Below are 26,447 nucleotides of genomic sequence, written 5' to 3' on the forward strand. Positions count from 1 at the left end.
CGGAAACATTTCAGCCTCCTGTCCTTTTTTCCTTTCAAAAGGATACAAAAGGAAAATGGAGTTGGGTTTATTTTCGTTTTAAAAATTCAAACTTTGCCCCAAACAAAAACAACAACAACAAAACCAGCCTTTTCCCAGTCCCTCCCACCCCACCCCTCTCAGCCTCTTACCCCATCCATGAATGGAGAAAGGGGAAGGAGGAATCCTCAGTCGCTCCTGCTCTGCCAACGCTGGATTGCAAGCTGGCACAGGCCTACCCGAGGGCAGCGCCCCACGCTGGAGTAACAGGGCATCGGCCTCAGGTCAGCTGGCACTCATTGGGAATTCAGGACTTGGGGAGAGGGGCACGCAGAGGAGGCTCTCTGGACCAGTAACATCATTGCTTCCATGCTACTCTCAGCTGCCCAAGATTTAGGGCAGGAGAGCCGCCAGCTCAGCTGAGCTGCACAGCGACTGAATTTGGACCTCCTGGCTTCTCTGCCAATGTTTAATTCCTCTGACGCTGGTGACACCACGTGCTGCTCCTCCTGAAGGAAGCGTCGTCATGATGCGTGCCTACCCATCTCTCCAGCTGCCAGACCTTCACTGCTTCAGATATCAACCAGAGTACTGCTGTACCTGCCTATGAAGGATACTGCGTGAACCCATTCTAGGCAGGCAGATTAAAGGATTGTAACATGTCGGTAACTTTGCATTCAGTCAGCCTTGACACTCTAAAGAACAAAACAACAGAACGGAACAGAGCAAAAAAGAGACGGCAGGACCAAGGCCAGGGATGAACCGGAAGAGCAGCAAGTTAAGGAGAGTGAAATCTAGAAGCAGTACTGCCCATCTCTGCGAGAGCCTTTAGGGCTCCGACTGTCTGGCCACTTGTGTGTGTGTTTGGGGGGGGGGGGGGTGGATTCTCCTTCTGTTCTATTAATACAGCTGCTGCTTTTGGACAAGAAAACGGACGGTCCAGACCTCGGCCGGGACTCAGTCTGCTTTACACTCTGTTTGCCTCCTGCTTTCCTAATTCCCCTTCCCGCAGACGGACGTAAGAACAAAAACTTGCTATGTATTTCTCAGCCTGCTGAGTCACCAATGACTCGGATTTGTGTGACCTTGTTAGCCATGGGGGCAATTCCAATGAACAATGCCACTGACGTCTGCGCCAGTGAACCGCGGCTCTCTTCCTGTAACACTCACGGTGAGGGGGCGAGCTGGACCCCACCGTACACAGGGCCGGCAGACGTGGGGGCTTAGGTGAACGAAAGTGCACAGACCGGGGCAGAAAACCCAAAGAACAAAAGAAAAGAGAAAGTGGTCAGAACAGACATGCGAGGAAGGAAATGAAGGATTTATCTGTTGCCTTTTGCTGTGTGTTTTGCAAGCTGGCGCTTCAGAAGCACACAAGCAGCCATGCTCGGGGTTGGAAGGGCTGGCAGGAACTTTCTGGGGCCTGAGCTTCACGAAAGCTTCCTAAGGCGAGAGCGGAGGAACGTCAACGCTATGACGGTCCAATGACAGCTGGGTAAACCGCGGCACGGGGAGGTAGAGTGACCACCAGGGAAGAAGGGGCTTGGCCCGGGGAGACAAACTCGTAACTCGGCGCCCTACCCACTAGAATGCACTTTTTCCTAAGCAGAGAAAAGAGAATGGGAACAAAAACAGAGCTTGGAAAAAAAAAAAAAGTGAACGGGAACTTGGCAGGTATCACGGAGCAAAAACCATCTGTCGGAGGCACTGGGTAAAGACAGTGCAAGAACCACCTTCAGTGGAGATGCAAGTAAGAGCCTCTACAGGGAAGCGCCCGCCGATAAACTGTAATTAAAACGTGAACCCTTATTTCAGACGATCACAACGGTTTTCTCCGATTCCTCCCCCCTCCCCGAAAAATGCCTCCCTCCCCCAACCCCTGTTTAATCACCCCACATCCGACCGGACGAGTCGCTGACCAGGCAGTAGGTAAAACCTATCAAAGGCTGCGTGCAGGCCCGGAAGAGGTGGAGGGCGAGGTGGCAGGAGTGTAAAAGCGCACGTGAGGTACAAAAGTTACTAATGTATACACACAAGGCACTGACTTTAAAAATAATACTACTACTAATAAGAGAGGAAGGAAAAGCAATGAGTGCTTTGTTGGCTGTTGAGAAAGGCCCGTTGCCAAGGTTACCGGCTCCAAGGACAAGCTGAAATAATGCTTTACCTTTGTTCTGGGCTGGGTTGTCAATGCTGAAATCCCCGTTCCACACTACCGTCAGCTCCACCGGCAGGCTATTAATCTCCATTCCTTCGTAGGAGTACTAGGACAAGGGGAGAAAAGCAAAACGCTGTCATTTTCGCCTGCGCGCCGGGCGGCGTCCTGTTGGGCGCATGCACAGCACGCGACCGCTCTGTCGCACGCCTCGCACCTGAACTCTTTCGCTGCGGGGGGGGGGGGGGGGACACGCTGGCTCTACCACGGCCCTAGATGCCTGCAAAGGGAAACGCTATCGTCACCCCTCCTCCCCCCACCAAGCTGCGGGCCGGACCTCTCCCAAACACATCTGTGTACACGGAGGCCCGCCCTCGTGTTCTGGAAACGGAAACGCACCCGGCGCCCGACAGGTGCCTGCCGAGGTTACGGTGCGGGCAATGCGCAGCGCGACCCAAAATTCAGGCAACCCAACGCCGCTTCTCCCCAGGATACTGTAGGGCAGTGGGGGCTGGGGTGAAGATGCAGCGGGGGGCGATCCAGAGGGGTAGCCCAAAGGTGGAACCTTAGCATCAGAGTCAGCCCCTTAAAGAGGCAGTAGCTAAAGGGCCTCGAGGCACTGGAATCACTGCCAGTCCATGACCCCCCCCCTGCACTTTTAAGGGGGATAATTTGAGCGGAGAACACCGCTGTCCTCGGGCTAGACACGCACACGTTTGAGACCACCAAAGTCTTTCTCTTTACTTTTAGCAGGTGACTATCTCCCTCCCTCTTGGGCTGGGTGGGAGCCTGTTCCCACCACCCTTGCATGAAACAGCAGCCTCCAACTCAAGAGGGGAACGTGAGAAACAGCAGAGATGGATCAGGAAGGGAGCGAGGAGACAGGCGAGGCAGAGCGCTGCCAGAAATTTAAAAGGGAGACCCACACAGGACAGGGGCAGGAAGAGAGGGCTGGTCGCAGCTCCCACCCATGTTAACCTAGGCCCTCTCCCACATGTGTAAGTACACTTTACGCCCGTAAGTGGCTTTTGAAAACTGCTACAATAGTAGCTACATTTGCACGTGTAAATCCTTTTGAAAATGACCTAGGGTGAGCATAAATTAACCCGCCCAAGTTACCCCAAGTCTCACAAGCAGATGGTGTAGCTTCCTGCGGGTTAGCTTGGGTATATTCTTAGGGATAATTTTAAACACTAACACGTACTTACGTTTACTTTTAATACTGGCGTAACTTAACCTAACTGGGTAAATCTTCCCCTTTATCCACACAAACGTTTTGTGCAAAGTTACCCAGGTGAAAAGGGAAGTCAGGCTGGAGGCAGCCAGATAAGTGCCACACTGAGGACCAACTCAGTAAATGTGTGCAGACAAGTCAGTCCACACAAATAGCACGACTATCCAGATAAAGTCACCCAGAGCTTCAGCAGAAAACCTATCCGGATCTCTAGTTGTGTAACTTACTTGCTTGCCGGCTAATTGAATATGGACCTCTATACCTCATCTAGATGATTAGGAAATATATTTCAACCTAGGGTCAGAGGCAACAGAGAAAAGACTTAATCCACTAACAGGCCGATACAGTACAGCGCGCTCCAACACAGCGCACTGTTAGCTGGCATTTTGACGCACATTTTCGACGCGCTAGCTTTACCCCTTATTCAGTAAGGGGTAATAGCACGTCCAAAACCCGCATCCAACCTAATAGCGCCCGCAACATGCAAATGCATTTTGATGGCCCTATTAGGTATTCCCGCGCGATTCAGTAAGTAAAATGTGCAGCCAAGCCGCACATTTTACTTTCAGAAATTAGCGCCTACCCAAAGGTAGGCGTTAATTTCTCCGGGCACCGGGAAAGTGCACAGAAAAGCAGTAAAAACTGCTTTTCTGTGCACCCTCCAACTTAATATCATGGCGATACTAAGTCGGAGGTCCCGAAAATTTAAAAAAGTAAAAAAAAAAAAAAATGTGAAATAGGCCCGCAGCTCACGGGTTGAAAACCGGACACTCAATTTTGCCGGCGTCCGGTTTCCAAACCAGTGGCTGTCAGCGGGCTCGAGAACCAACGCTGGCAAAATTGAGCGTCGGCTGTCAAACCCGCTGACAGCCGCCGCTTCTGTCTGAAAAGAGGTGCTAAGGAGAGTGACCTGTGCACGCGCTCGCCCGCTCTCCCGTGTTTTTTACTGTATCGGCCCGTTAAAGAGCAGGCTGTCAGTGTGGCTGTGGTGTGGCTAGATGAAATCTCCCCCCCTGTGAGCCCTCTACACGACCGCTGAGAGTTGGGCTACAAGGGGGGAGCAGGCTCCAGGGACAAGGCACTAGGCCACTAACTCCAGTCAGAATGAAATCTCTGAAAGGCTACCCGATCCTAAGGATGTGCTGTCATTTGAAATGAACCATAAAGATGAGGCCTTCTACTTACAGTATTTATTTAGGAACGCGATAGTCCACGGCTCCCAGAGCAAGGTTCGAGCAGCACGAACCTCCAGGGAACCAGTACAGCTATACATCGCGTCTACTCTGACCGCCCCTGCAAGAGTTTGGAGAAGGAGGGCATCGTGTCAGAGCGCCAGGAAGTGATCTGGTGGCTGGGACCTGCCTTTCAGGCGATGAGTCTCCGGAGGTGTATCTCCCAGGACGCCAGGGATGGGGCAGCCATTATTGTCATTTCACTTCAAAGGATGGAAAGAGCTGGGTGGCTGCTATCCGAGAGAACCGTTCACATTTCCTGCTGGCAAGTGTCTTTTCTGTCTCTTCCCTTTTATTCAGGGTGGATTTTTAGTGCTGTCTTTATGGCTGGTTTTGGGTTTCCACAGGGGAATGTTGGATATTTTCTCTTTACTTCTCTTTCTGTATTTTTTACATTTGTTCATTTTGCTGTTCTAACCTAGTTTGCGGGAGGTTAATCTAGGCTATTGCTAATCTAAACATGTTCTTTCCTCTTGTAATATATACGTTTGCCATTGGTTATTTAATTATGTCTTTTGATGCTTTGCAACCCCTGCTCAGCAATTGGGCCATGTGTGGATTGCTTGGTTCTGTGTTATAAAATGTTCAATAAAATATATTCAGAAAATGGAAAAAATAATAATTGTTTGGTAATTCTGCCTGGTGCAAAGGTAGGCGGTCATACACTTAACCTAGATAGGATTTGAGAGAGTAGTGGTGAAGAGTGGCTCTCATGGTGAATGCAGAAACCAATGACATAGGATTAGAAAGATATTAGACAAGCAACTAAGGGTGGAAACACAATGATAATGGAGCGTTCAATTATCCCAATATTAATTAGGTGACTGTCTCATCAGGGCATGTGAGAGACACTATAAATGATTCTTCATCTAGCAACCGGCCCTAGAACTAACGAGAGGGGGAGCTACTTTAGATCCAGTTCTCGCTGGAATGCAGTTTACGGTGCAAAGAGTAATGGTGGTGGAGCTCCTTTGCAATAGTGATCATAATGCAATCAAAACTGACATAATCACTAGAGAGAAAATAATAAAAATAATGCAGTAACATTTAACTTTAAAAACCGAAGACTATGATAAGATGAGGAAACTAGTTACAAGGGTTAAAATCTGCATGAGGCATGGAGACTGTTTAAAAACACCATCTTGGAAGGCAGATAAAACATATTCCACAAATCAGAAAAGGTCAAAAGAAGAACAAGCATCTTCCAGCATGGCTAAATGGTGCTGTGAATGAGGCTATCCAAGCCAAAAAGGCATCTTTTAAAAAACGGAAAGTAAGACTAATGAGGAAAATATGAAAGCACATAAGCACTGCCAAATTAGATGTAAAAAATGATTAAAGCAGACCAAAAGAGAATTTGGGGAGCAATTTGCTAAAAGGGAAAAAGCTAATAATAAATTGTTTTTCAAGTATATTAAAACAAGAAATCTAGAGGGAGTCAGTAGGGTCATTAGATGACCCAGGGATAAAATGGGGCACTGAGGGAAGATAAGGCCATAGCAGAAAAACTAAATTAATTATTTGCTTTGGTTTTTACTTAGGAGTGGGTTGGGGAGACACCCATGCCTGAATCATTTTTTGTAGGCGATGTTTCACAGGAACTGAATCAAATCAATGTGATTCTGGAAGAGGTGCTAGAGCAAATCGTCAAACTAAACAGTAGCAAACCACCTGGACCTGATGGTATTCACCTCCGAGATCTAAGGGAACTCAAATATGAAATTTTAGACCTGATCTATAAACTTTCATTCAAACCTGTCTCTAAACCTGAAGGCTGGATGGTAGCAAATGTAATGCCAGTTTTCAAAAAGGGCTCTACAAGTAGCTACACAGTGAACCTGACATTGGTACTGGGTGGGAACTATTGTTAAGAACAAAATTACTAAACCTATGGATAAGCCATAGGTTTAGTAATTTAGCATGGATTTAGCAAAGGGAGATCATCCCTTTCCAACCTATCAGAATTCTTCGAATGTATGAATAAGCATGTGGATAAAAATTAGCCAATCGATATAGGCATCTGGATTGTCAGAAAGTGTTTCTTAAGGTTCCTCATGAGATACTCCTCAGAAAACTAAACAGTCATGAGAGAGGAGATGATGTCATTGTCTTATTGTGGATTGGTAACTGGTTAAAAGATTGGAAACAGAGTAGGACTAAATGGTCAATGGAGAAAGCTGAACAGTGAAGTGTTTACCTTATTCACTAACAATCTGGAAAAGGGAGCCACAAATGAAGTGATCACATTTGCAGATGACACAAAAATATTCAACATAGCTAAAAATACAAGTAGAGTGTGAGTAATTCCAGAAGGACCCTGCAAGACTGAGGAACTGGGCATCTAAATGACAGATGAAATTTAATGTGAGCACGTGCAAAGTGATTCACAATATTGGGTAATATATTAGGAATTACCTACCACTCAGGGAAAGGATCTTGGAGTCATTGTGGATAATACACTGAAATCTTCAGCTCGGTGTTTGGCGGCAGTCAGACAAGCAAGTAGAATGTTAGGAATTATTTGGAAAAGAATGGAAAATAAAACTGCGACTGTCATAATGCCTCTATATAGATCTATGCAGGACTGCACCTTGAGCGCTGTGTGCAGTTCTGGTTGCCCCATCTCCAAAGACACATAGCGGAACTAAAAAAAGGTACAAAGAAGGCCAACAAAAATGATAAAGGGGATGAAACTGCTCCCTTATGGTTTAGGGCTCTTCGGGGTGAAGAAAAGATGGCAGTGGGGATATGAGAGAAAGTTTGCAAACAGTAATATAAGTCTTCCTTAACGTAGGGAGTGAAAGGATATAAAGTGTGGGCAATAAATACTCCTAATCTGTGGCGCCGCGGGTCTAATTGGGCAGATATTAAAAAACTTTGTGTGCTGCGGATGCAATTCCTGGACATCAAGGAAACACTAATCTAAGATAAGTGAACGCTTTAACTGCAAGAAAATATTATAAAAATTATTTGGGGTTTTGAAGTGACCCACGATTATTAGTAAGGCAGAGAACAGAGATTTGTGAAAGCATGTCATTGATAACGCCTATTATGATGGTCACATTTGATTAATGACAATAATTTTTGGAGGAGTAGGAGTATTTATTGTGTAGAAAGTTGTTATGGTTATTGATGTTTGGGTGGATCGTTGGACACTATGGCGGCTGACCACGCCCACGGGGGGAAATCCTGTGAGGGACCACAGTGTCAGGCTAGACTCTGGACACACAACACAGATTTGAATCTTTTATTAAACAGTTTTGGAAACCACCAGAGGTGGCAGTAGTGAGTAGCGGGTGTACAGCCCGGCTGGGCGCGTCTCACACAGAACGCTGGAACAGCGAATCCTCTGCTAGGCTGTGCTGTAGTGGAAAGAGACTGAGAGTTATGAGTACACAATGAGAAGCATTCAGAGTCCCAGGTAGAATTAGGAGAAGCTCTGAGACAGGGAGAGCAGGCCCTCGAGGAGCGAGTACCTGATCCCTTAGAGCAGAGAGACTCAGTTGTAATGTACTCACATATCAGTAACAGAGATTCCACTAGACGAGGGGTCTGGCACCGGAACAGAGGGCAGGCTCTCGAGGAGCGAGTACCTGGTTCCAGTGAAGCAGTAGTGTGGAATAGATGGTAGTTGTACTCACAGATGGAAACTGTTAGTGAAGTCTTCCAAGTAGAAAGGTTTGACGATGCAGGCAGCGACTCAGGGAACATGGGCCCTCGAGGAGCGAGTACCGGTTTCCTGATAGCACCTGAAAGAAGCAGAAAAGGCCCCCGAGGAGCGGGTACCCCGTTAGCAACCCCGAAGGGTGTAAGAGTTCCAGATAGCGCTGGAGTGGCAGAGCAGCTTCGGTACGGAGAGTGAATCCCATTCGTAGAGTTACCGTTGCTAACTCCATGAGCTAGCAAATACTGTAGGCTTAAATATCCGGGCAGCGTGATGTCATATCAGGGGGTTGCCCCTGAGGTTTGCGCCAATGTGGAAATAAAGATGAGGGCAGCGTTCGCGCGTGCGCCCTAAGGTACCTTGGAGGAGCATGGCGGGAGGCAGCACCAAAGCCGGTGCGGGGACGCCGGAGAGGATGGCAAACAGACGCCGCGGCAGCCAGTAGTCCGAGGTGAGCGGGAGGAGCCACAAGTAGTGAGAGATAGGCGGGGCGAAGCCGTCAAAGACCGACGGTCGCAACAAAAGTTTACAAAACTGTAAGTGGTTTTGAACAAGTTTATAAAAAAAATGGGTATTTGCCCTTTCAAATAGTACTAGGATAAGGTGACACTCTGAGAAACAAACTGTAAGCAAATTTAAAAACATATTTTAGAAAGTATATTATATTTTTATTTGGCACCCAATTATTAGGCAGGTAGACTTGGGGACTGCTACCTCTTACTTCTGGGATTGAGCAGCATGAAATGCGTCTCCCCACTGGGATCTGCCGGGTGACCCAGACTGGCCAATATTGGAGTCGGGATGCTGGGCTTGATGGAACATTGGCCTCACCCAGCATGGCACTTCTTATGTTCTTACATTCTTAAGTTGTCAAATCTAACATAGTAACATAGTAATGACGGCAGAAAAGGACCAAAATGGCCCATCGTGTCTGCCCAGCAAGATTCTTATGGTAGTATCTGCCGTGCTGTGCAGGTGACCCCATGTTTGAATTAACGGTAGCAACTGCTGCTTTATGCATTATCCCCCAAGCCTTATGATAACCCATAAAAATTTACAGCTAACAACATTTTTACTGGGTAATGAGCCTTTCTGAAAATTCAGATAGTGCTGCTTGACATGCTTAACTTATGGACTTGGCCATAGAAGCAGTCCTGTATTTTTTTCCCTTATGTCTGCACATCAGTTCCCCAGACCCTAAAAGTTGGGACCCTCGTTGGTTATTGTCTGAATCCCCTGCCATTGAAGTAGAGAGCAATGTTGGAGTTGCATCAACAGTAATCGAGGCTTGTTGGTTAAGGGTAGTAACATCTGCACCAGCAAATTACCCCCATACTTAGTTCCCCAGACTGTAAAAGTCGGGATCCTTGTTGGTTGCTATCTGAATCCATTTCCCCTTTTCCTCCTGCCATTGAAGCAGAGAGCAATGTTGGATTCGCATCAACAGTATCAAGGCTTATTGGTTAAAGGGTAGTAACCGCCGCACCAGCAAGTTACCCCCATGCACCCTTTTTTTTTCATTTCCATCCTCTAGCCTTTAGGGATCCACAGTGTTTATCCCATGACACTTTGAATTCTTTGACTATTTTCGTCTTCACCACCTCTTCTTTCACTCCTGGGCCATCCTTGAGCGCAGACTCAAATTCACCTGTTGTGCTCATGCTTCACTATCAGGGAAGTCTAAAAACTGGGCAAAAGCAGCAACTGTTGTACTCCTGTCCAATAAGCTGCAAACAATAGGATGAAACCCCCCCCCCCCCCCCCCCCCCGAGACAAATACTGATGAAATAAATAGGCATTTAGATTAAAAGAGGAAGATCTGGACATATAATGAGTAAAGACTCCTACATACAAGACCAGAAGTGAACCTGAAAGAAATCCAAGCTAATTATTAACTAATAATGTTGTGAAGAATAAAATCCATTTCCATGGTGATAGAGGAGCAGAGTTCCTGTCCATTAGTCTCTGGTTTGTGGCTGCTGTATACAATGCCAGCTCTCTGTATTAGAATACAAGGGCACTGTTTATCACCCTTTCTAATACTGAAATGCACTTACTCTAACTTGTTTGAAGGAATATTTCATTATATATTGCATAAAGAGGCACATTAGTCCCGCCTGGGTCTCGTTCTGTGTGGCACCTCCCAAAGCCTCCCCATTCCACAAAGGAACCATTACAAATTGAAACTCAGAATAAAGGACGGCAGCTGGTGGCTAGCATTGGTAAAGCCCTGTCAATAAGGCAGAAAAAGGAAGCTTGTTTTTCATAACACAACATGTGTCCAGAGAGAGAGTAAAACCTTTTTACACAAACCATAAAGGCTGCAGAAGCAGCAGCAGCACGGGGACCCATCTCTGGAGAAAACTGCTGAAAAAGATCTCTCTTTTTGTTTAGCTGTTTTGTTTTTTTTCTGCTCAAGTAAAAATGCATCATTAGATCAGCGCAATGGCCTGGTTAGTGAGCTGCACTGTGGTGCTGGGGAAAGTCAGCTCCCTTCTGGCTCAGCAGACAGGCCTCAGCTGTTATCAGAGCGATCAGAGCCCTATGTGTAAGGAGGGAGGAAAAACCACATCTGTATTACTCTTACCAAGACTCCTAGTGGTAGATGAAAGAGCAGCATGGATGTGGATCGCTTTTCTTAGCCGCGGGTGTAACACTTCCCCTGTAATCAGTGACAGGCTAAAAGGGGGGAGTGATGGAAATTAAGGTAAGTCACCTGGGGCCCACGCCTAGAGGGGAACCAGACAAGATTGATAAATAATAAAGGGTAAAAGGTAATGGGAGTAGAGAAGGCCCCATAGTTGGGGTATTGCCCCACGTCCCAAGGTTCCCTTAATCCATACCTGGGCTGTAGTAGCTGTAGAAGGCAATGAAGGCTGAAGAAGAGACAGAAATCACACGGCAGCTGCCTGTAGAAAGCCAGATAGAAAGGCGGAAGGCATTGCAAAAGGAGGATGGGATGGGACTGGGAGACAGTGGGATGCACCAAGCTGGATCTGGGCCACTAATCTGGAAGTGACTGATCCCAATTTCAGCCTGTGCAGTTTTACTTCTGAGTGGAAATAAGTGATGTGAGCTGCTGGCCTGCAATATGGGCCTTGAAAGCAGCCTCTGTGATATGACAACACGACTCATCTTGGGTACAAATGTCAGGCCATGCCACATTGTCATTCACATCTTCCAAAGCTTGGTGTCTTTTCTACTGCTAATAGGATTATTTTTTTTTTAGGGAACAACCAAACATTTTTTTCAAAAGAACTAAAATATCAATTATTCCCAAGTTTGTTTATAAAAGTTTTCTTTTAGGTCCTCTCACAAAATAATGGAAGCTAATGCTTAGTGGTCGGGAATGTCAACAGGGCCTTGCACTCTGGAAGAAAGAACTCACTTTTCACTTCCGTTTGCTTGTTTGTTTTCGGAGATATCACAGCTATTGCTGCTAAATTGGCAAATAACTAAAAATAAAAATGTCTAGGGCAGGCTTTCTAGAGTTCTGCTGTTGCTTAAATGCCAGAAGTTACAGCTTTTCTTCCAATGCAGAGGAGTTCCCTATACTGCTTGCAAGAAATTCTGCAATATCTGAGCTAGAAAGGAGCAAAACCAGCGCTTAAGTTCCCACTATATAAGTCCCTGTGAAGGGTCACCTGCCTTTCTCTTCTGCTGGAAAGCTGAAATTTCCTAATTATAATGGCCTGTACTGCAGCGGGCCTGCTTACAAGATACGGAGGTCTTTCTCCTTCCACTCTCTTCCAAGTAGCTTTTGGACAACAAATGGAAAAGTGCAATAGTCGCAGCGTGTGAAATCCAGAATACCCGATCCATTTTCCCTTCCACCACTCACCGCGGGACCTACAGCAAAGTCCCTTGATCTCCCAGCTCTCAAACTTTGTCGGAAACATTTGGGAGCAAAGGCCTGCCTTATAATCACCATTTATCTTATAAAGTGCTGTATCTATTAATGGGACCTCTTGAATATCAAATTTTGCTCGAGACAGTAGCAAATTCCTTGCTGCTCGTTATACAGACGGACCATTGTAATTCCAAGGAGTTGGCGGGGGGAGGTTTCATTGAGGTGTTATGGAGGTGGAGGAACTGAAGGGAGCACCACACTCAGGAAGAAGATGTGCTAGGATATAGGATACCAAAATGTAACATTTAGAAAGCATTAACGCCTCAACTGGTGATGTCTACATCTAACCTAACCTTGGAGAAATACAAGCTATTTCAAGCAGCAGTGCAAAATATGGGGTTGTCCACATAGCTCCAGGTCCAAACAAATCAGAACCACAAGTTCATGTAAAACGAGGACTGGCTTGCCCCTCCCTACTGACATGAAGTCGTTTAGTCAACCTACCAAACCTCAATTTGCCCTTTTGGTTCTTATTCTTATACCTCCCTTCTTTTTGTCAGAATATTTTATTTATCGTATTTTCATACATTTTGGAATATAATTACAATCATGACCCCCTTTATTTATTTCTGTTTCCCTAAACTCAACCGAAAAATGTTTCTTCCTGCCACTTTTACTGAATTCGCTCCTCTGTGGCTCCCCACACTCATCACCTGTGACCAGGTCCCTTTGTAAGTCAGAGGAGGGGCTGAAAATTCCCACTTCCAAAGGCTTAGTTTATTCAGAGGCTCGTTAAATGGGCTCTTAGGGCGCACATTACAGATATTTCAGACCTTAAAAAAAACCCCGCACAAAGGAGCGATGTCTTTAGTTCAGTGGAAGATAAAAGCAGGAATTACAGCGGTCACACGGTGCTCAATTGGCACCTGCCACTGGATAAGGGGGCTGGCCCTGGCAGGACTTTGGCACGAAATCTCAAAAGCCTTTTGCTTGGCAACGATTTTATGGGCAAAGGAGCAAATTAGCAGCACAATGAATGAAGGAAGGATCATGGACCGCGTGTCCACATCTATCCAAGATGGAGAGAGATGATGAATACAATCCCAGCAGTGGCGCCATTTTCTGCTTTGTACCCATCTTCCCAGGCTCCAGCGGGTGCCGTGCAGCACCGGCCTTCTTCCTAGGATGCTCAGACCTCGGGGCCAGCTGTCACTTTGCCTTAAGAGGATTATTTATGAACCCAAAAAAAGGTTTTGTAGCAGCTACAGCTGTTCAAATTGTGCACAGCAGAAGGTCAAACAAAATGGAGGGGAAACTCAACACAGTGACCTAGGGAGGATGCCAGGAGACTGGCCAGTACCTGCTAATTCCCCAGGGCACATCGGATAGGCGTGAAGCCAGATTTCAAGTGGCTTGCTTGCTGTCACCCTCCCTCCATCTCTGCCATCCCAGGCTGAGGCAATTTGGCCAAACCCATCCCACGTGCATGAAGAAAGCCAAACGCCTTACTCACCAGAGCCAATATTTCATTTCTAAGATGGCAAATCTTGAGACATCACCACTCAAGGAAGTCACTCACCACTTTACAAGTGTGTGTGAGTAAAAGGGGGATTAGAATTAATTGCAATTTTTGATTGCATTTCCAAATTTGCACACCAGCTTCCTTCACATCTTCCTGCTTCCATGCCTTCAAGTGACTAACTCCAATATGCTTTGGCAGGGTTGGTAGTGCCATAATGTGAATTTAGGTTTCAGACCCACTGCTGTCTCTTGCTCTGTGATGCTGAATAAGTCATTTAGGACTTGTGTACCAAAGCTCGTCTCCCATTTTACCGTCTACGGGGAAAAATGCTGAGTACACAGAACCCCTAAATCTCCATATTTTTCTGCCAGTCCTCTAACAAACAGTCGCAGCATTGAATTTGGCCTCTCCTTCTGTACCTATAAGGGTTCCGTTTCCATTAAGGCTTTGTCGCATTTTCATCCCGGAGGGTCATGTCTTTCCACCATCAATATCCCTCCTTTGCTTGATTTTTCTCTTCTCATCCTTTTCACACTGATCCTTGCCCCTGCTTGACTCTTAGAAAAAGCTCCCTATGGGAAGTTAATTTGGGGTCTCCTACTGCCTATCACCACTGTCACGGCATCTTAAGAGTCCACGTTCACCGAGGGGCGCCAGGGTCGCGGTTCTGAAGGTTCTGCAGCGGGGACACGGAGTTTTATTTTGTAGATGAGGAGCGATGGAAGCAGGGCCAGCCCGGTGGCAGTGTGGGGCAACTGCCAGGTGGAGGGATGCACGTTGGATTTGCAGTTCAGGTCCTTCTGCTCCTCAGCTTGGTCGGATCACGCACAGTATGGCAAAGGCCACTGCAAAAGAAATCTCTTCAAACAGCCTTCGAACAACCTCAAGACCATCAATCCTGGCTTTTTATTTGTCCTGCGCTTGGCAAAGAAATAAAAAGAAAAGGGAATCCATTAACCGATTTTAATTTAATTTGAGGACTCTTCCTCATGCAGATTTAGAAAGATGACTCTTCAGAGAGAAGAGACAGGAGAATTACTTCATTCCACTTTGTTCCGCAGTGAATGCAAATTCAAATCTTGCCTTCTGCACAGACCCTGCTGCCATTCTTCCATGTGTTATTACTCCCATTCACTTAAAAATGTAAGAATGATAATGGGCATTTTACTCTGCGCTTGCTTCATAGCAGACTAATTCTGCCTTGCATTCGGTCCATAAGTATGCAACGCTGACTAGGCCTCACTATGAGGGTAAGGCTCCAAGAGCCCCTCTGCTGGTAAAATAGTGTTTTATCTGCTAAAGCGGCTCTTCAGAATACCGTGCGATTAGAATTGTGCACAATCACGCTGTATGCACGCACTCTTACACATACAAGAAAGAGAGCATTTCAGGGGGTGAGGGGTCTGAGCAGGGTCTGGACTTACATGCACGCTTTTCGATTTTAAAAAGTCTGCGTGTGAATTTGGCAAAACTGCATGCAGGTGTGGTTTTACCGGGGTAAATTTCAAAACAGACTTAGGCGTGTTAAGTCCACGTTGAAAACTGGTGTAACTTATGTGCAATGTTACAAAATCATACCCTTTCTGTTTATCAGGTGAACATTTCCAGCAGTGGGAGGTTACATGGGTGTGCGTTCATTGGGTGAATGGTAGGGCCTGAATCCTACAGGATGCATCCGTGTCCAGAGGTTACAGACGTTAAGTCCACGAGTCAAGGGGCGGAGACACTGCCAGAGGGAGCAAGGGAGAAGGGGAACGGGTGGAGGAGGCACCTGGGACCAGCGCAGAGTGGGCTCCAGGAAGGATCCAGCTTGCAGTCAGAGATCAGGGAGAGTCTGTCTGGGATTCTCTATGTTTGCATGGGGGGAGGGGAGGTGTCCTAAAGTAGAAATAAAGCTGTAAGAGAGGTGGTTTATTTTTGTATTTGTGGATTGGATTAATTCTACAAGCTGCTTTCTCTACTTTTACACTACAAAACCTTTACTGTAATCTCCAGTAAAGCAATTTTTTTTGTTTTCGAAGACCCCCATTGTGTGGTCTCTTTTACCGAGAGACTGTGTGAGTGATGTCCTTGGGCCTTACAGATTTCTTTTGCTGCCCTCCCCCCATCCCCCCCTCCAATAGGAGAATCCGGATCCGGATCTGCAGCCAGTTTTTCCCCGCTCTGCAACACTCGAAGGTGGCCCCTGGTTTTCTATAAGGAAATGCCCTGAGAAAGGGGTTTACAATAGAGGCTCTTGTTTCATCAAAACAGGGGGGGGAAAAAGCCTGTTTTTAATCAAACCAAAAGTATTTATAAAAGAGCAGCTAAGAAAATAATTATATGTAATATTCATGAACCCCTTGCGGGTAGCTATCTGAAAACAGCGACAGACCCATGCATCAGTGACAGACCCATGCATCAGCCGTAAAATCCTGCATCAAGCTGAGCAAGTGGCCTGGTGCTTTTTTTGGGGGGGGGGGGAGTGGCCTACGCTGTACCTCTATTGCAGTAACCTGCAGCAGACGCTCTGAAAATAAAACCAGTGGCGTTTACAGGGGAAGCGGAAGACTCAGGCAACAGGCCGTACGGTAACTGGCCGCAGTTAAGACCGGCATGACGGGAACCGTTAAAAGCAGAGGGGACCCCGGGCCGCGGAGGTGGCGTCGGCGTCAAACGCCGCCCCTCCCCCTGGGTTTCACCAGAGAAGTCCCCAGGAACGCTGGCAGAACAAAGGGGGCCGTGCAATTCCGTTGCATTAAATAACAGCGGCAAGCAAGCAGTCTTCTGCGTTTCATGGGCTGTTAACAAACGAGAAGAGAATTCCCACCTGCAGAACTGCTCGCTGGCTTGTAAACATCTTGCAATCTCAACCAGGGATTTTATAATAATCTACAGTTTGAAAAAAAAAAGTTATCGGGTGTCGGGAAAGCACCGGCCTAATAGCTGGCGGGCGGCAAGCGGAGGGTGGCGAGGCGTGCGTGGAATTTCACGAGCGACGGATTAAAGATGCTGCGACCGGAGGAAGGGGAGTGCTCTTCCAGCTTGAGCCGGTTCACCCGTACCGGATAGCCACCGATCTTCCTCACCAGGCAATCAAATCAAAGCCTTCTTGGTTCTCATGAGCTGTGGTTTGTGAGGCATTTTTTTGTACAGCGATCCTCGGGGCTTCCCTTTCCATCCTGAACTCGGCCAGATTTAAGGTTCGGGCAAACGTAAAGCATTACGAGATCCTGCGAGTTTACTTATCTTAAGAGATGCTTTTGAAACCGCGCAGCTCATAAGCAAATATTTAAATTTCCTGCAAATTTAGGCTGGCCAAAAAAATAAATAAATAAATAAAAAATTCCTTGGAAAATATTGTGCAAGGAGATGCCAAGAGGGAAAGCTAGGAAGCTCTGCTCAGTTCTTCCCCGTTGCACTTTTGGGGCCAAAGTCTCATTGTGCTTTCACAATATTTTCCAGTGAAATGTTTTACCCCTCTTAGGTTGCACAAAATCAAATCCTTGGGGGGAAAGGTCTGCTGTTTGAAAGCTGTCCATGCAAACAGAGACTGCTTAGCTGCTTCAATTTCTTGCCCTAATTTTTCCTAAACTTAAACCTTCTCCCTGCTGTAAATAAACAGCTTTAATTCTCACTGCCGCTCTGGATCGCTTCTCTTTCTTTGCTGGATCTTCCACTACTTCAGCCCAGGCGCGTCAGATTTTTATTTTTTTATTTTTTTTAAAACGGATTTAAGTTTAGGTGCATCTGATATCAGTGGACCTTTCGTGGTGGACTGGGATCACGGTCGTGCAAGAACGTCACTCACTGAGTTGTTCTGACACTGCACGCTGGAGCTGTTGAACCTCAAGGCCGGAACCCGCTGCTCACTCCCCTTGATGTTCAAGATGCATTCATAGCCTCGCTGGCCGGACTGCGGCTGGGGCAGATTCTTTGCTTTTAAGGTGATGGGCTTGACCATGTCGACGGGGACCAAGATCTTCTCGGCCTGAAGCAGCTGCGGGCATTCCTGCGGGAAGAAAGAATACCGAGAGTCAGTTACGGGAGCAGGCCTTCTCACCGGGGACTCGTTCCTGCTGGAAGGATTGGGTTAATCTGAACGGCCTGATGCTTACATGTCCCTTCTGAAGCTCCTGTAAATGGCAGAAATAAGCACATGCAGCTGCGTTCTGGTGCATAATACCGAAGTCACAGGCAGGAGGAGTGCTCCGACTCCAGTGCCAGCGATTCATGCATAAACTATCTCTCAGAAAGCCGGGGAACAATTCAAGAAGGAATTACAGGATGGGTGGTGGACCGTGCACGGCCCAAGGTGAAATACTGTTTTCAGTTCTTTATTGCCGGTCTACTGGGGTGACCTCAGCCTAGCGGCAGTCATGATGGTGCCATGATGTCGTTGGCACCATGCATCCAATCAATCAGAACTACGCCATTGACTTTCTGATTACAGAATAAATTTATCCTCATATGGGTCTCTAGAGGAACACCGCTGTCCATCTTGCAATGATTTATAAAGGGTTTCGGCGTGGGCAAACCTGACTCCCTATTTAATAGCCAAGCACAGCAGCCAGCATACAAAATTTATGAGTGGGGTTCTAAGACTATGGGGGAGGGGAGGCTAGACCCGATGGGACTCCCAACAGTGCACTCTCAGCAAGAGGGCGGCACTGTATCACCTGATCATTTCTGCGAGATGTGGGTGAAACAGTGTGGGAAAGGTACCACATCACAGCTCCCCTTAGATACTATAGCTCTCTGACAAAGTGGACTCTGTCCTCAAAAGCTCATGCTTTAGTAAACTGGATGGCCTATAAGGTGCCACTCGACTCCTGTCAGTTTTGCTACATCAGACTATCACTGTTGTCCCGCTGAAGAACTAGCCCTCGTGGTTGCTGTTCTCTTGGCTGGGCCTTACAACGAAGAGGGAAGTAGGGGAGAGCCGAGGACCAGCCAAATAGAGAGGGGGTCTCTCTCTCTCTCTCTCCTTCTTACACGATTCATTATCAATTTACTAATGAAAGAAGGGTCAACAAACAAGATGTAGGTGAGGCGGTTTTACTGGACTAACTCAATCCATCTGTGACTAGCTTTGGAGAGCTAGGCTCCCCATAGCAGGCCAGTGAACAAATCTACATAAGTCAAATGCACCAACAAGGCAACTGCAAGAATTAATTGACTGAGAAACCGGGATCTACCACGATACAGTAATGTCGTGCCAGTCAGTGGGTCGTGCTCTGGGGAGAGAAACTGAAGGAAAGAAGCAGGAGCCTGTGTGATTTAACTCCAGTCCCTGCCCTTGGCCAGAACCTGACTCACTTCTCACTGAGGTTCCTCTTTACTAATCTCAGGTACCCCCTTCGACACCACACGTGCCTTAATCCATCATCATCTATGGCCCAACTAGCAACTGACACATACATACTCTCTCATATCTACGTACAAATAAAATAATGAGCATTAAAGAAGAACTTGAGCTTTATATAGTAGAAGGATCCTTAATCCACACCTTATCTGATGACATTTCCCTATTCAGAGATGTGAATGTCCCTACAGAAATGCATGCGATTTGCACCTATCCGGCAAGCATGCCACACCAGTACTGTACCATTGTGCATACTGTGCACACAGCACAGGCATGCATGTCTGCAGCAGTAGAGACACACACCCACTAGTGCCTTCCATAGATTTCCATACGACATTAGAAGCTCTGCAGATGTTCTATGGTAGCAAAGCCTCCTTCAGTCCCTCCTATCATTTATTTCTGGAGAAGGTTTACCAAAAAGGATGCTGGGAGAAAATGTGATTAAACCCTAGAGCTGCTCACCTTAGCTGTACATCAGTGCAGGACAATACTCTCTAGCACTCGCAGGGTTACCTCTGGCAAATGCTACAGCTTCACCACAGAGAAATGTAATCAGCAGAATTAAAATTCAGCGCACCTATCCCAGTCCACAGCTCTTCCCTCTGTGTTGTTGTAATTTTGTACTATTAAAGTCGCTATTCTACAAGGCAGAAAATCCTATTGAGGTTACTCTGATTTTGTTCACAAGTGAAAGGAACTCGAAAACAAAATGTTACCAGGATGAGGAAGGAGGCGAAAGAGAGAAGCTGGAGGAAGAGACCGGGCTATATCAGAGGAACTTGGTTGCGCTGTCTTTTGCCTAACGTAAGCCTGACTCGTACATGGGGCACCGTGGTGAGAGCCATGCCCTGTACCACTCCAGTGTACCAGGGGTTTGCCCTCATGGTTTGTCCTGTCTCCAGCCTGGGTGGATGGAGTTCTCTATATATGTTTGTAAAGCATTTGATTCCCTGGAAGGAATTCTTAGCATTCTCAATATAACTATAATGTTTTACCTCACCCCTCTCTGCCAGCTCCTCTCAGACCTTAAACTCAAATTCTACCCCTATGCTGATGATGATCAGATCATCATTCCCATTCACAACTCTATATCTGACGCCCTGGAGCACTGGGAAAACTGCCTTGCAGCCATCAACTCCCTCCTCACCAACCTTCAGCTTGCCCTCAACGCGAACAAAACGGAACTCCTTCACATCTCCTCGCAACCCCCCGACCTCCTAATGACCCCAAACTTAACCTTCTCACAGTTCAACCATCCGTTAGGGACCTCGGCGTTCTTCTTGATCCCGAACTAAGCATGAAACCACACATCAACTCTATCCTCAAAGCAGGCTTCTTCAAACTCAACGTTCTTAAAAAACTCCGACCCCTGCTATACACCCAAGATCTCCGCACAGTGATCCAAGCCACCCTCACCTCCAAACTAGACTACTGCAATGCTCTCCTCCTAGGGCTCCCCTTGTCTATGATAAAACCTCTCCAATTGTTGCAAAATGCCACTGCAAGACTCATCACTAACACACGTAAACACGAACACATCACCCCTATCCTCAAGGATCTACATTGGCTCCCCATCCTCTCCCGTATACACTACAAAACCCTGACCATAGTACACAAGTCTATCCACACCCACAACTCCAACTGGCTCGACCTCCCCTTCATTGCCCCCCTGTCCACTCGAGCTACCAGATCTGCCAGCAAAGGTACCCTACATGTACCTTCCTTGAAAACAGCTCATCTCTCCTCCACCCGCGACCGTGCCCTCTCCATTGCCGGTCCGGCTCTCTGGAACTCCCTACCTGTCCACATGCGCCTTGAACCATGTGCGATCAAATTCAAAAAGAAACTAAAAACATTTCTGTTCAACCAAGTCTACCCAGAATAGTTTCCTCCCATCCACACCATAGCTCTCACCCCCCCAGGTGACCGCCCTTTCCCTATATTAAGGAGATAATTACTTTGTAAATTGTTATTTTCTTGTTATGATTTCTTGTTTTTTAATCTATTCTTCCATACTGCCTTTGGTTAACCCCCCACCCAGTTCTCCTTCCCTGTTGATATGTATTTTCCAAGCCTTTTGTTAATATGTGAACCGGTATGATGTCCCCACTAATACCGGTATATAAAAGTTTCTAAATAAATAAATAAATATAGGGAAAAAAACACCCCTCTAAAGTAGTGCAATACACAGGTCAGCTTTGCAGGGAGCTCAGCCTAGGTGATTCCTTTTTGTCCTCACGTCCCTACATTTGGTGGTAATACTTGCTTGGGAGTTCATTAACAAGCCTTGATTGCAGCAGCCCCAACGAAGAACTAGTTTGCATATAAAAAGGTCTGAGTCTCGGTAAGGAAGTTCATTACAGATAATTGAAGAGGCGAGATCCGTAAAAGCGGAAATATTCATAACGCTGCTTTATCTGATTGACCTAATGTTCTTTCTAATTGAAACTTAAAAAGGCAATTTCTTTAGATGATGTACAGCGTGAAATAATAATGCTCATGGCCTCCTTCCCCACTGGGATCTAGGGGTGCACATCACACTTACGGAAATTACACGCCTCGTGTCCCTGTCCCCCCCCCCCCTTTCCTGCACCCAAACTCAGCACCGTGCTTCGCCTGTGCCAGAGTCTGCATTTCTGGAATGACATTGGGAACACTGCAGAGAGCAGTCGCATCGTCTGAACCAGAGCGCACAGCAACAGTGAACGCCAGCAGCTCTGGAGCTTGAATCCTTGATTTGCAACCGACCCTACGTGTGACCTTCCCACCATGTCATGTTGTGCCCTGGTGGCACCTCCTTCTCTTCAGGAGCTATCATGCGGTGGCGTTGCACTGAAAAAAGCAACGCTGAGAGAGTGATGCCAGAGGTGACTGCGTGTGCGTCGCCTCTGGCAGGAAAAAAAAGGGTGGTAGCTGCGGAATGTGTACAGATGCTTGTCGCATGAGCCAAGCTATATAAAATTAATTAACAGGAGTATAATTTAAGCTACAAGAAGAAAGTCTCAACACTACAGTGGATTAACACATTGCCTATTTGTTGCTGACATGCCAACCACCATCAAGCAATGTGACATGACTCCGTTCCTCTGAAACCAAAGGAGGCCTACAATGGCATGTTAATAGCACTGCCTGCTGCTTTGCACATGTTTAATGCTATTTGTGTATTTAGTCAGACAGAAAGGTGCCAGACAAAACCCGAAGTCTTCCTTCCAGACAGACACCCAGAGCAGGCACAGCATGAATGCAGCGGCAATGCAGCAGTTCACCTCACTGTCTGCAGGGCTGTCCAGACACCCAGGTTCTGCACGTGCATTCCAATGCATTGTGGGACATGCGGTCCTGTCCCACCATCTGGATGCAGATGCAGATGCAATTAGACTCTTGGGAAGAATGCTGAGATCAATGCGCCAAAACCGATCCCCCTATTTGGGGCTTGGAAGAGCTGCAGAACAGGCTCCAGGTGGTATTAAGAAACAGACTTAAGGAATGGGGACCGTTTGTGTGTCATTTAGCATGCTCAAAGTGTGTGTGTGTGTGTCTGTGTACACGTGTTTGTCTCGTAACAAATTTCTGCCTTAAGCAAAACATGCATAATTTCAATGATTTTCACCATTTGTCAACTTTTGGGAGTAATTTTCTAGTGCATAGTACTTTTTTAAGGACGGAATTATTTTTTTGTATGAGCATTAAATATGGCACAAACTCAAAAATCATAACATATGCAAAATACTTGTTGTTTTATATGGGCTTTGCAATTTTTTTCACCCAGCCTTTAAATTTGGTCCAGAGTGGGTTTCCTTCACTTGCCCCAAATGACTGCATAGAGTTCCCTGTCAGGAAATGAATAGAAACTGCTGGACAGCTGGCAGGGTGGCCCCAAGGCAATGCCGCGCACTGTCATTCTCAGGGACCCCAGTTCAATTTCCGGATCAGGTCTTCTGCCACCTGGGTTGGCCAGGGCTGGGGGATGCTGGGAGGGAAGGAAGTCATGATCAGTGATCTGCTGCCAATTTCTTATCGAGGGGCTCTGTCCAGCAATGCCCCAACTCAGTAAGAGATTCTTTCTTTTCATGAACTCATTTTATGGGATTCCCTCTAGCACACATCAGTGTATACAATGCATTATATATAATATTAAATGAAAAAAAAAACCCTCAAAACAGCAGAACACGAGGGCCACAAAGACTGCAGGAATATCCATAGAAGCTCTATGACTCTAATCTCCAAAGACCCTGCATGCTGATCTATGCTTTACACTGTGTTTGAATTGCCCTTCTGGTTCTTACTGTTTCCATATTATATGCACGTTTACAGGAAAGGTTCTAAAACCATGCGGGTCAGCGCATTGCTGGTACAATTCCAAGCTTCATAAATCCCAGTGTACACATCCCTCCGAATTTACATCTCCATCGCAGGCAATCAAACAGTGATGAGCTTCCACTGGCCAAAGAATTGTGAATGCATCATATATTTTATCTCCATTCCCCAACTTTATCACACCATTATTTTGATATACTGTGTACATATTTATTGGTTTAGCTGAAGTGATAATATATAAAGAAAACGTCCATAACCTTAAAGGCAGACCGTGAAGAGAAGGCGGTGGGATTTATGGAGGGTGTAAATGTCTGGAGAGATAACAATGGAATAATTGAGTGTTGGCATGTATCGACTCTGTGCGGTTCTGCTACTCTTGTTATGGCACATGAAACTATGCCACGGAAGTTCACTACTCAGCCTGACTCGTTCCTTTTGCCTTCTCTGATTGTTTTTGTGTATTTAACCAGACAACATTAGCAAATATTGACACAAATGTAGTAGATACAAAACAATCTGCTAACAAAATAAGACATACATTACAATTGCCATCAGTTACAAATGGGCTTTCATTGAAACGAAACATGAAATTTTACTGAAATTTCCCAATTCGTTTCATTTTGATTTTAGAACAAAACAAATTAAAAATGAACAAAATCTCATTCGTATTGTTTTGTTTTTTTTAAACTTGTCTGGTCCCCTGCAAAAAAAAAAAAGCACCGCCTGCCATGCTCTTCCCCAATGCCCCAGTGTTCCCTGATCCTATTACCCCATGAAATCTGTAAAATCCATCTAAATCTTCATGGGACAGGAGCAAGCCCCAGTTTCTCCTGCCCCACACTGCTGCTATTTCAAATGATGCTGGCACACAGACTGGTGTTTTTATTGCTTTCTTCCATGCAAAATGGCGCCAGCAGTGGGGAGGGCAAATAAAAAAGGTACATCACAGAAGTGAGAAATCTTTTTCTTTAACTTATGTATAGAGTCCATGGTGTAGGGTTGCCAACAATCCCATGCCATGTGGGGCAGGTTAATCCAGTCTTTTCCCCACTGCATACATGGATTATTATATCCGATTTCCTTACCAAAAGCAGCACTATTTATTTATTTATTTAACAGCTTTTTTTTTATACCGACATTAGTAGGCACATCATATCGGTTTACATCAAACAATAGATGGAAAATATAATGAACAGGGAGAGGGGCGGGGGACAAAATAAAGATAAAATATTGCAGCAAGGAGCTGCAGCAGGGGCGGCTATACTGGTGAGCCTGATAAAGAAAACTGGAGAGGTAACAAATTAACTTATTAACTTAGAAAGGCATATTAACGTACTAATTTACATCTCTCTATGCCCTCCATTGCCTCAGGTACAAAATTAGATTGTGAGCCCTGTGAGGACAGGGAAACACCTATAGTTCCTGAACGTAATTCACTTTGATGAACACTTTGAAGTGCTGAAAAGCGGAATATAAAAATCAAAATCTAAATAAATAAATAAATAATGCGACAGAGTAAAACCAGGACTCCAGGCGTGGTGGGGAATTTTGTCAACTTGAAGACCAGCAGAGTAGCGGATCGACTATTAATGTACTAATTTCTAAAGTACTATTAGACATACGCAGCACTGTACAGATCCTCATAAGAACATAAGAACATAAGAAAATGCCATACTGGGTCAGACCAAGGGTCCATCAAGCCCAGCATCCTGTTTCCAACAGTGGCCAATCCAGGCCATAAGAACCTGGCAAGTACCCAAAAACTAAGTCTATTCCATGTAACCATTGCTAATGGCAGTGGCTATTCTCTAAGGGGGTAATTTTCAAAGGAGTTATGCGCATAAATGTAACTACTATTGTAGCAATTTTCAAAAGCCATTTACTCACGTAAAGTGCACTTATGCGAATAAATCCTATGGACGATTCAATGGCATATATTGTAGCAATTTTCAAAAGCCCACTTACTCAAGTAAAGTGCATTTACATGCGTAAAACCCAGATTTACGCATGTAAATGCTTTTTAAAATCCGCCCCTAAGTGAACTTAATAGCAGGTAATGGACTTCTCCTCCAAGAACTTATCCAATCCTTTTTTAAACACAGCTATACTAACTGCACGAACCACATTCTCTGGCAACAAATTCCAGAGTTTAATTGTGCGTTGAGTAAAAAAGAACTTTCTCCGATTAGTTTTAAATGTGCCCCATGCTAACTTCATGGAATGCCCCCTAGTCTTTCTACTATCCGAAAGAGTAAATAACCGATTCACATCTACCCGTTCTAGACCTCTCATGATTTTAAACACCTCTATCACCTCTATCATATCCCCCCTCATAAGAGAAACACTCTAGTCAAGATACACAAGACAAACAAGAAGCTAGGGGAAATGTATTTATTATAGAGAAGTAGTTAAGATTTAAAAGTAGTTACAAGGGGGTGGGGGTTTAGACTGGATTTGATAATCGCCAGAGACGAAGCACGACACTCCGACTCAGGAAGTCTATTCCAGAAGATTTTGCAACTGAATTTCTGGAAATGGACCAACAACAGAGAACTGAAACTTGTTTCAGAATTAAACCTTACATTCTTGCCCTTCTGTGTTGTGAGCAGAGGGGTACGTTGAATTTCCTAAGGGACACCATAATGAAGGTCTCTTCTGCGCCATCCACAAAATGTTTCCTGTGCGAGCGAGGTTTCGTTCATCGTCTGCATGCGTAACCATCACCACTGAAAGCTGTGATACTGCTGCAACAGTTGTCTCTGGGCTCAGCTTTCTTCTTTGTTTCACCCAGGTATTCAGATCTCAACTCTTTTTTTTCTTGTCATCACCCTAGACTCCTCGCTGCTTTCCTCCACTAGTTTTGACTTCCTTCATGCGCTCCAGAAAAAGACTAGCTGATCTCTCACCAGAGTCGCTGAGTTCATGACTGCAAATCTCATTATTTATTTATTTATTTTATTTAAAAACTTTTCTATACCGTCGTTTAGAGATGCACCATCACAACGGTTTACATTTAGGCACAAAATAGGTTTGGTTTGCTTTCTAAGTTATCCATGGGGTGCCAAAATTTAACGGTTACATAGTTCAAAATATACTCTAAATGAGAAGTGT

At 45.8% G+C, this 26,447-nt stretch overlaps 1 protein-coding gene across 1 annotated transcript in view; it reads right to left on the minus strand.

Moving 5' to 3' along the window:
* Positions 1 to 26,447, minus strand: part of PLXNA4 (plexin A4) — a 970,847-nt gene that overhangs the window by 230,635 nt on the left and 713,765 nt on the right. Inside the window, exons 10-11 of the mRNA XM_029615156.1 lie at positions 17,466 to 17,666; positions 2,186 to 2,282 (exon numbers count right to left, since the gene is read on the minus strand). Of these exons, the coding sequence (XP_029471016.1) occupies positions 2,186 to 2,282; positions 17,466 to 17,666 (298 nt within the window). The remainder of the gene's footprint in view (positions 1 to 2,185; positions 2,283 to 17,465; positions 17,667 to 26,447) is intronic.

Source organism: Rhinatrema bivittatum, chromosome 9, assembly GCF_901001135.1.
Source record: "Rhinatrema bivittatum chromosome 9, aRhiBiv1.1, whole genome shotgun sequence".
Taxonomy (NCBI): Eukaryota; Metazoa; Chordata; class Amphibia; order Gymnophiona; family Rhinatrematidae; genus Rhinatrema; species Rhinatrema bivittatum.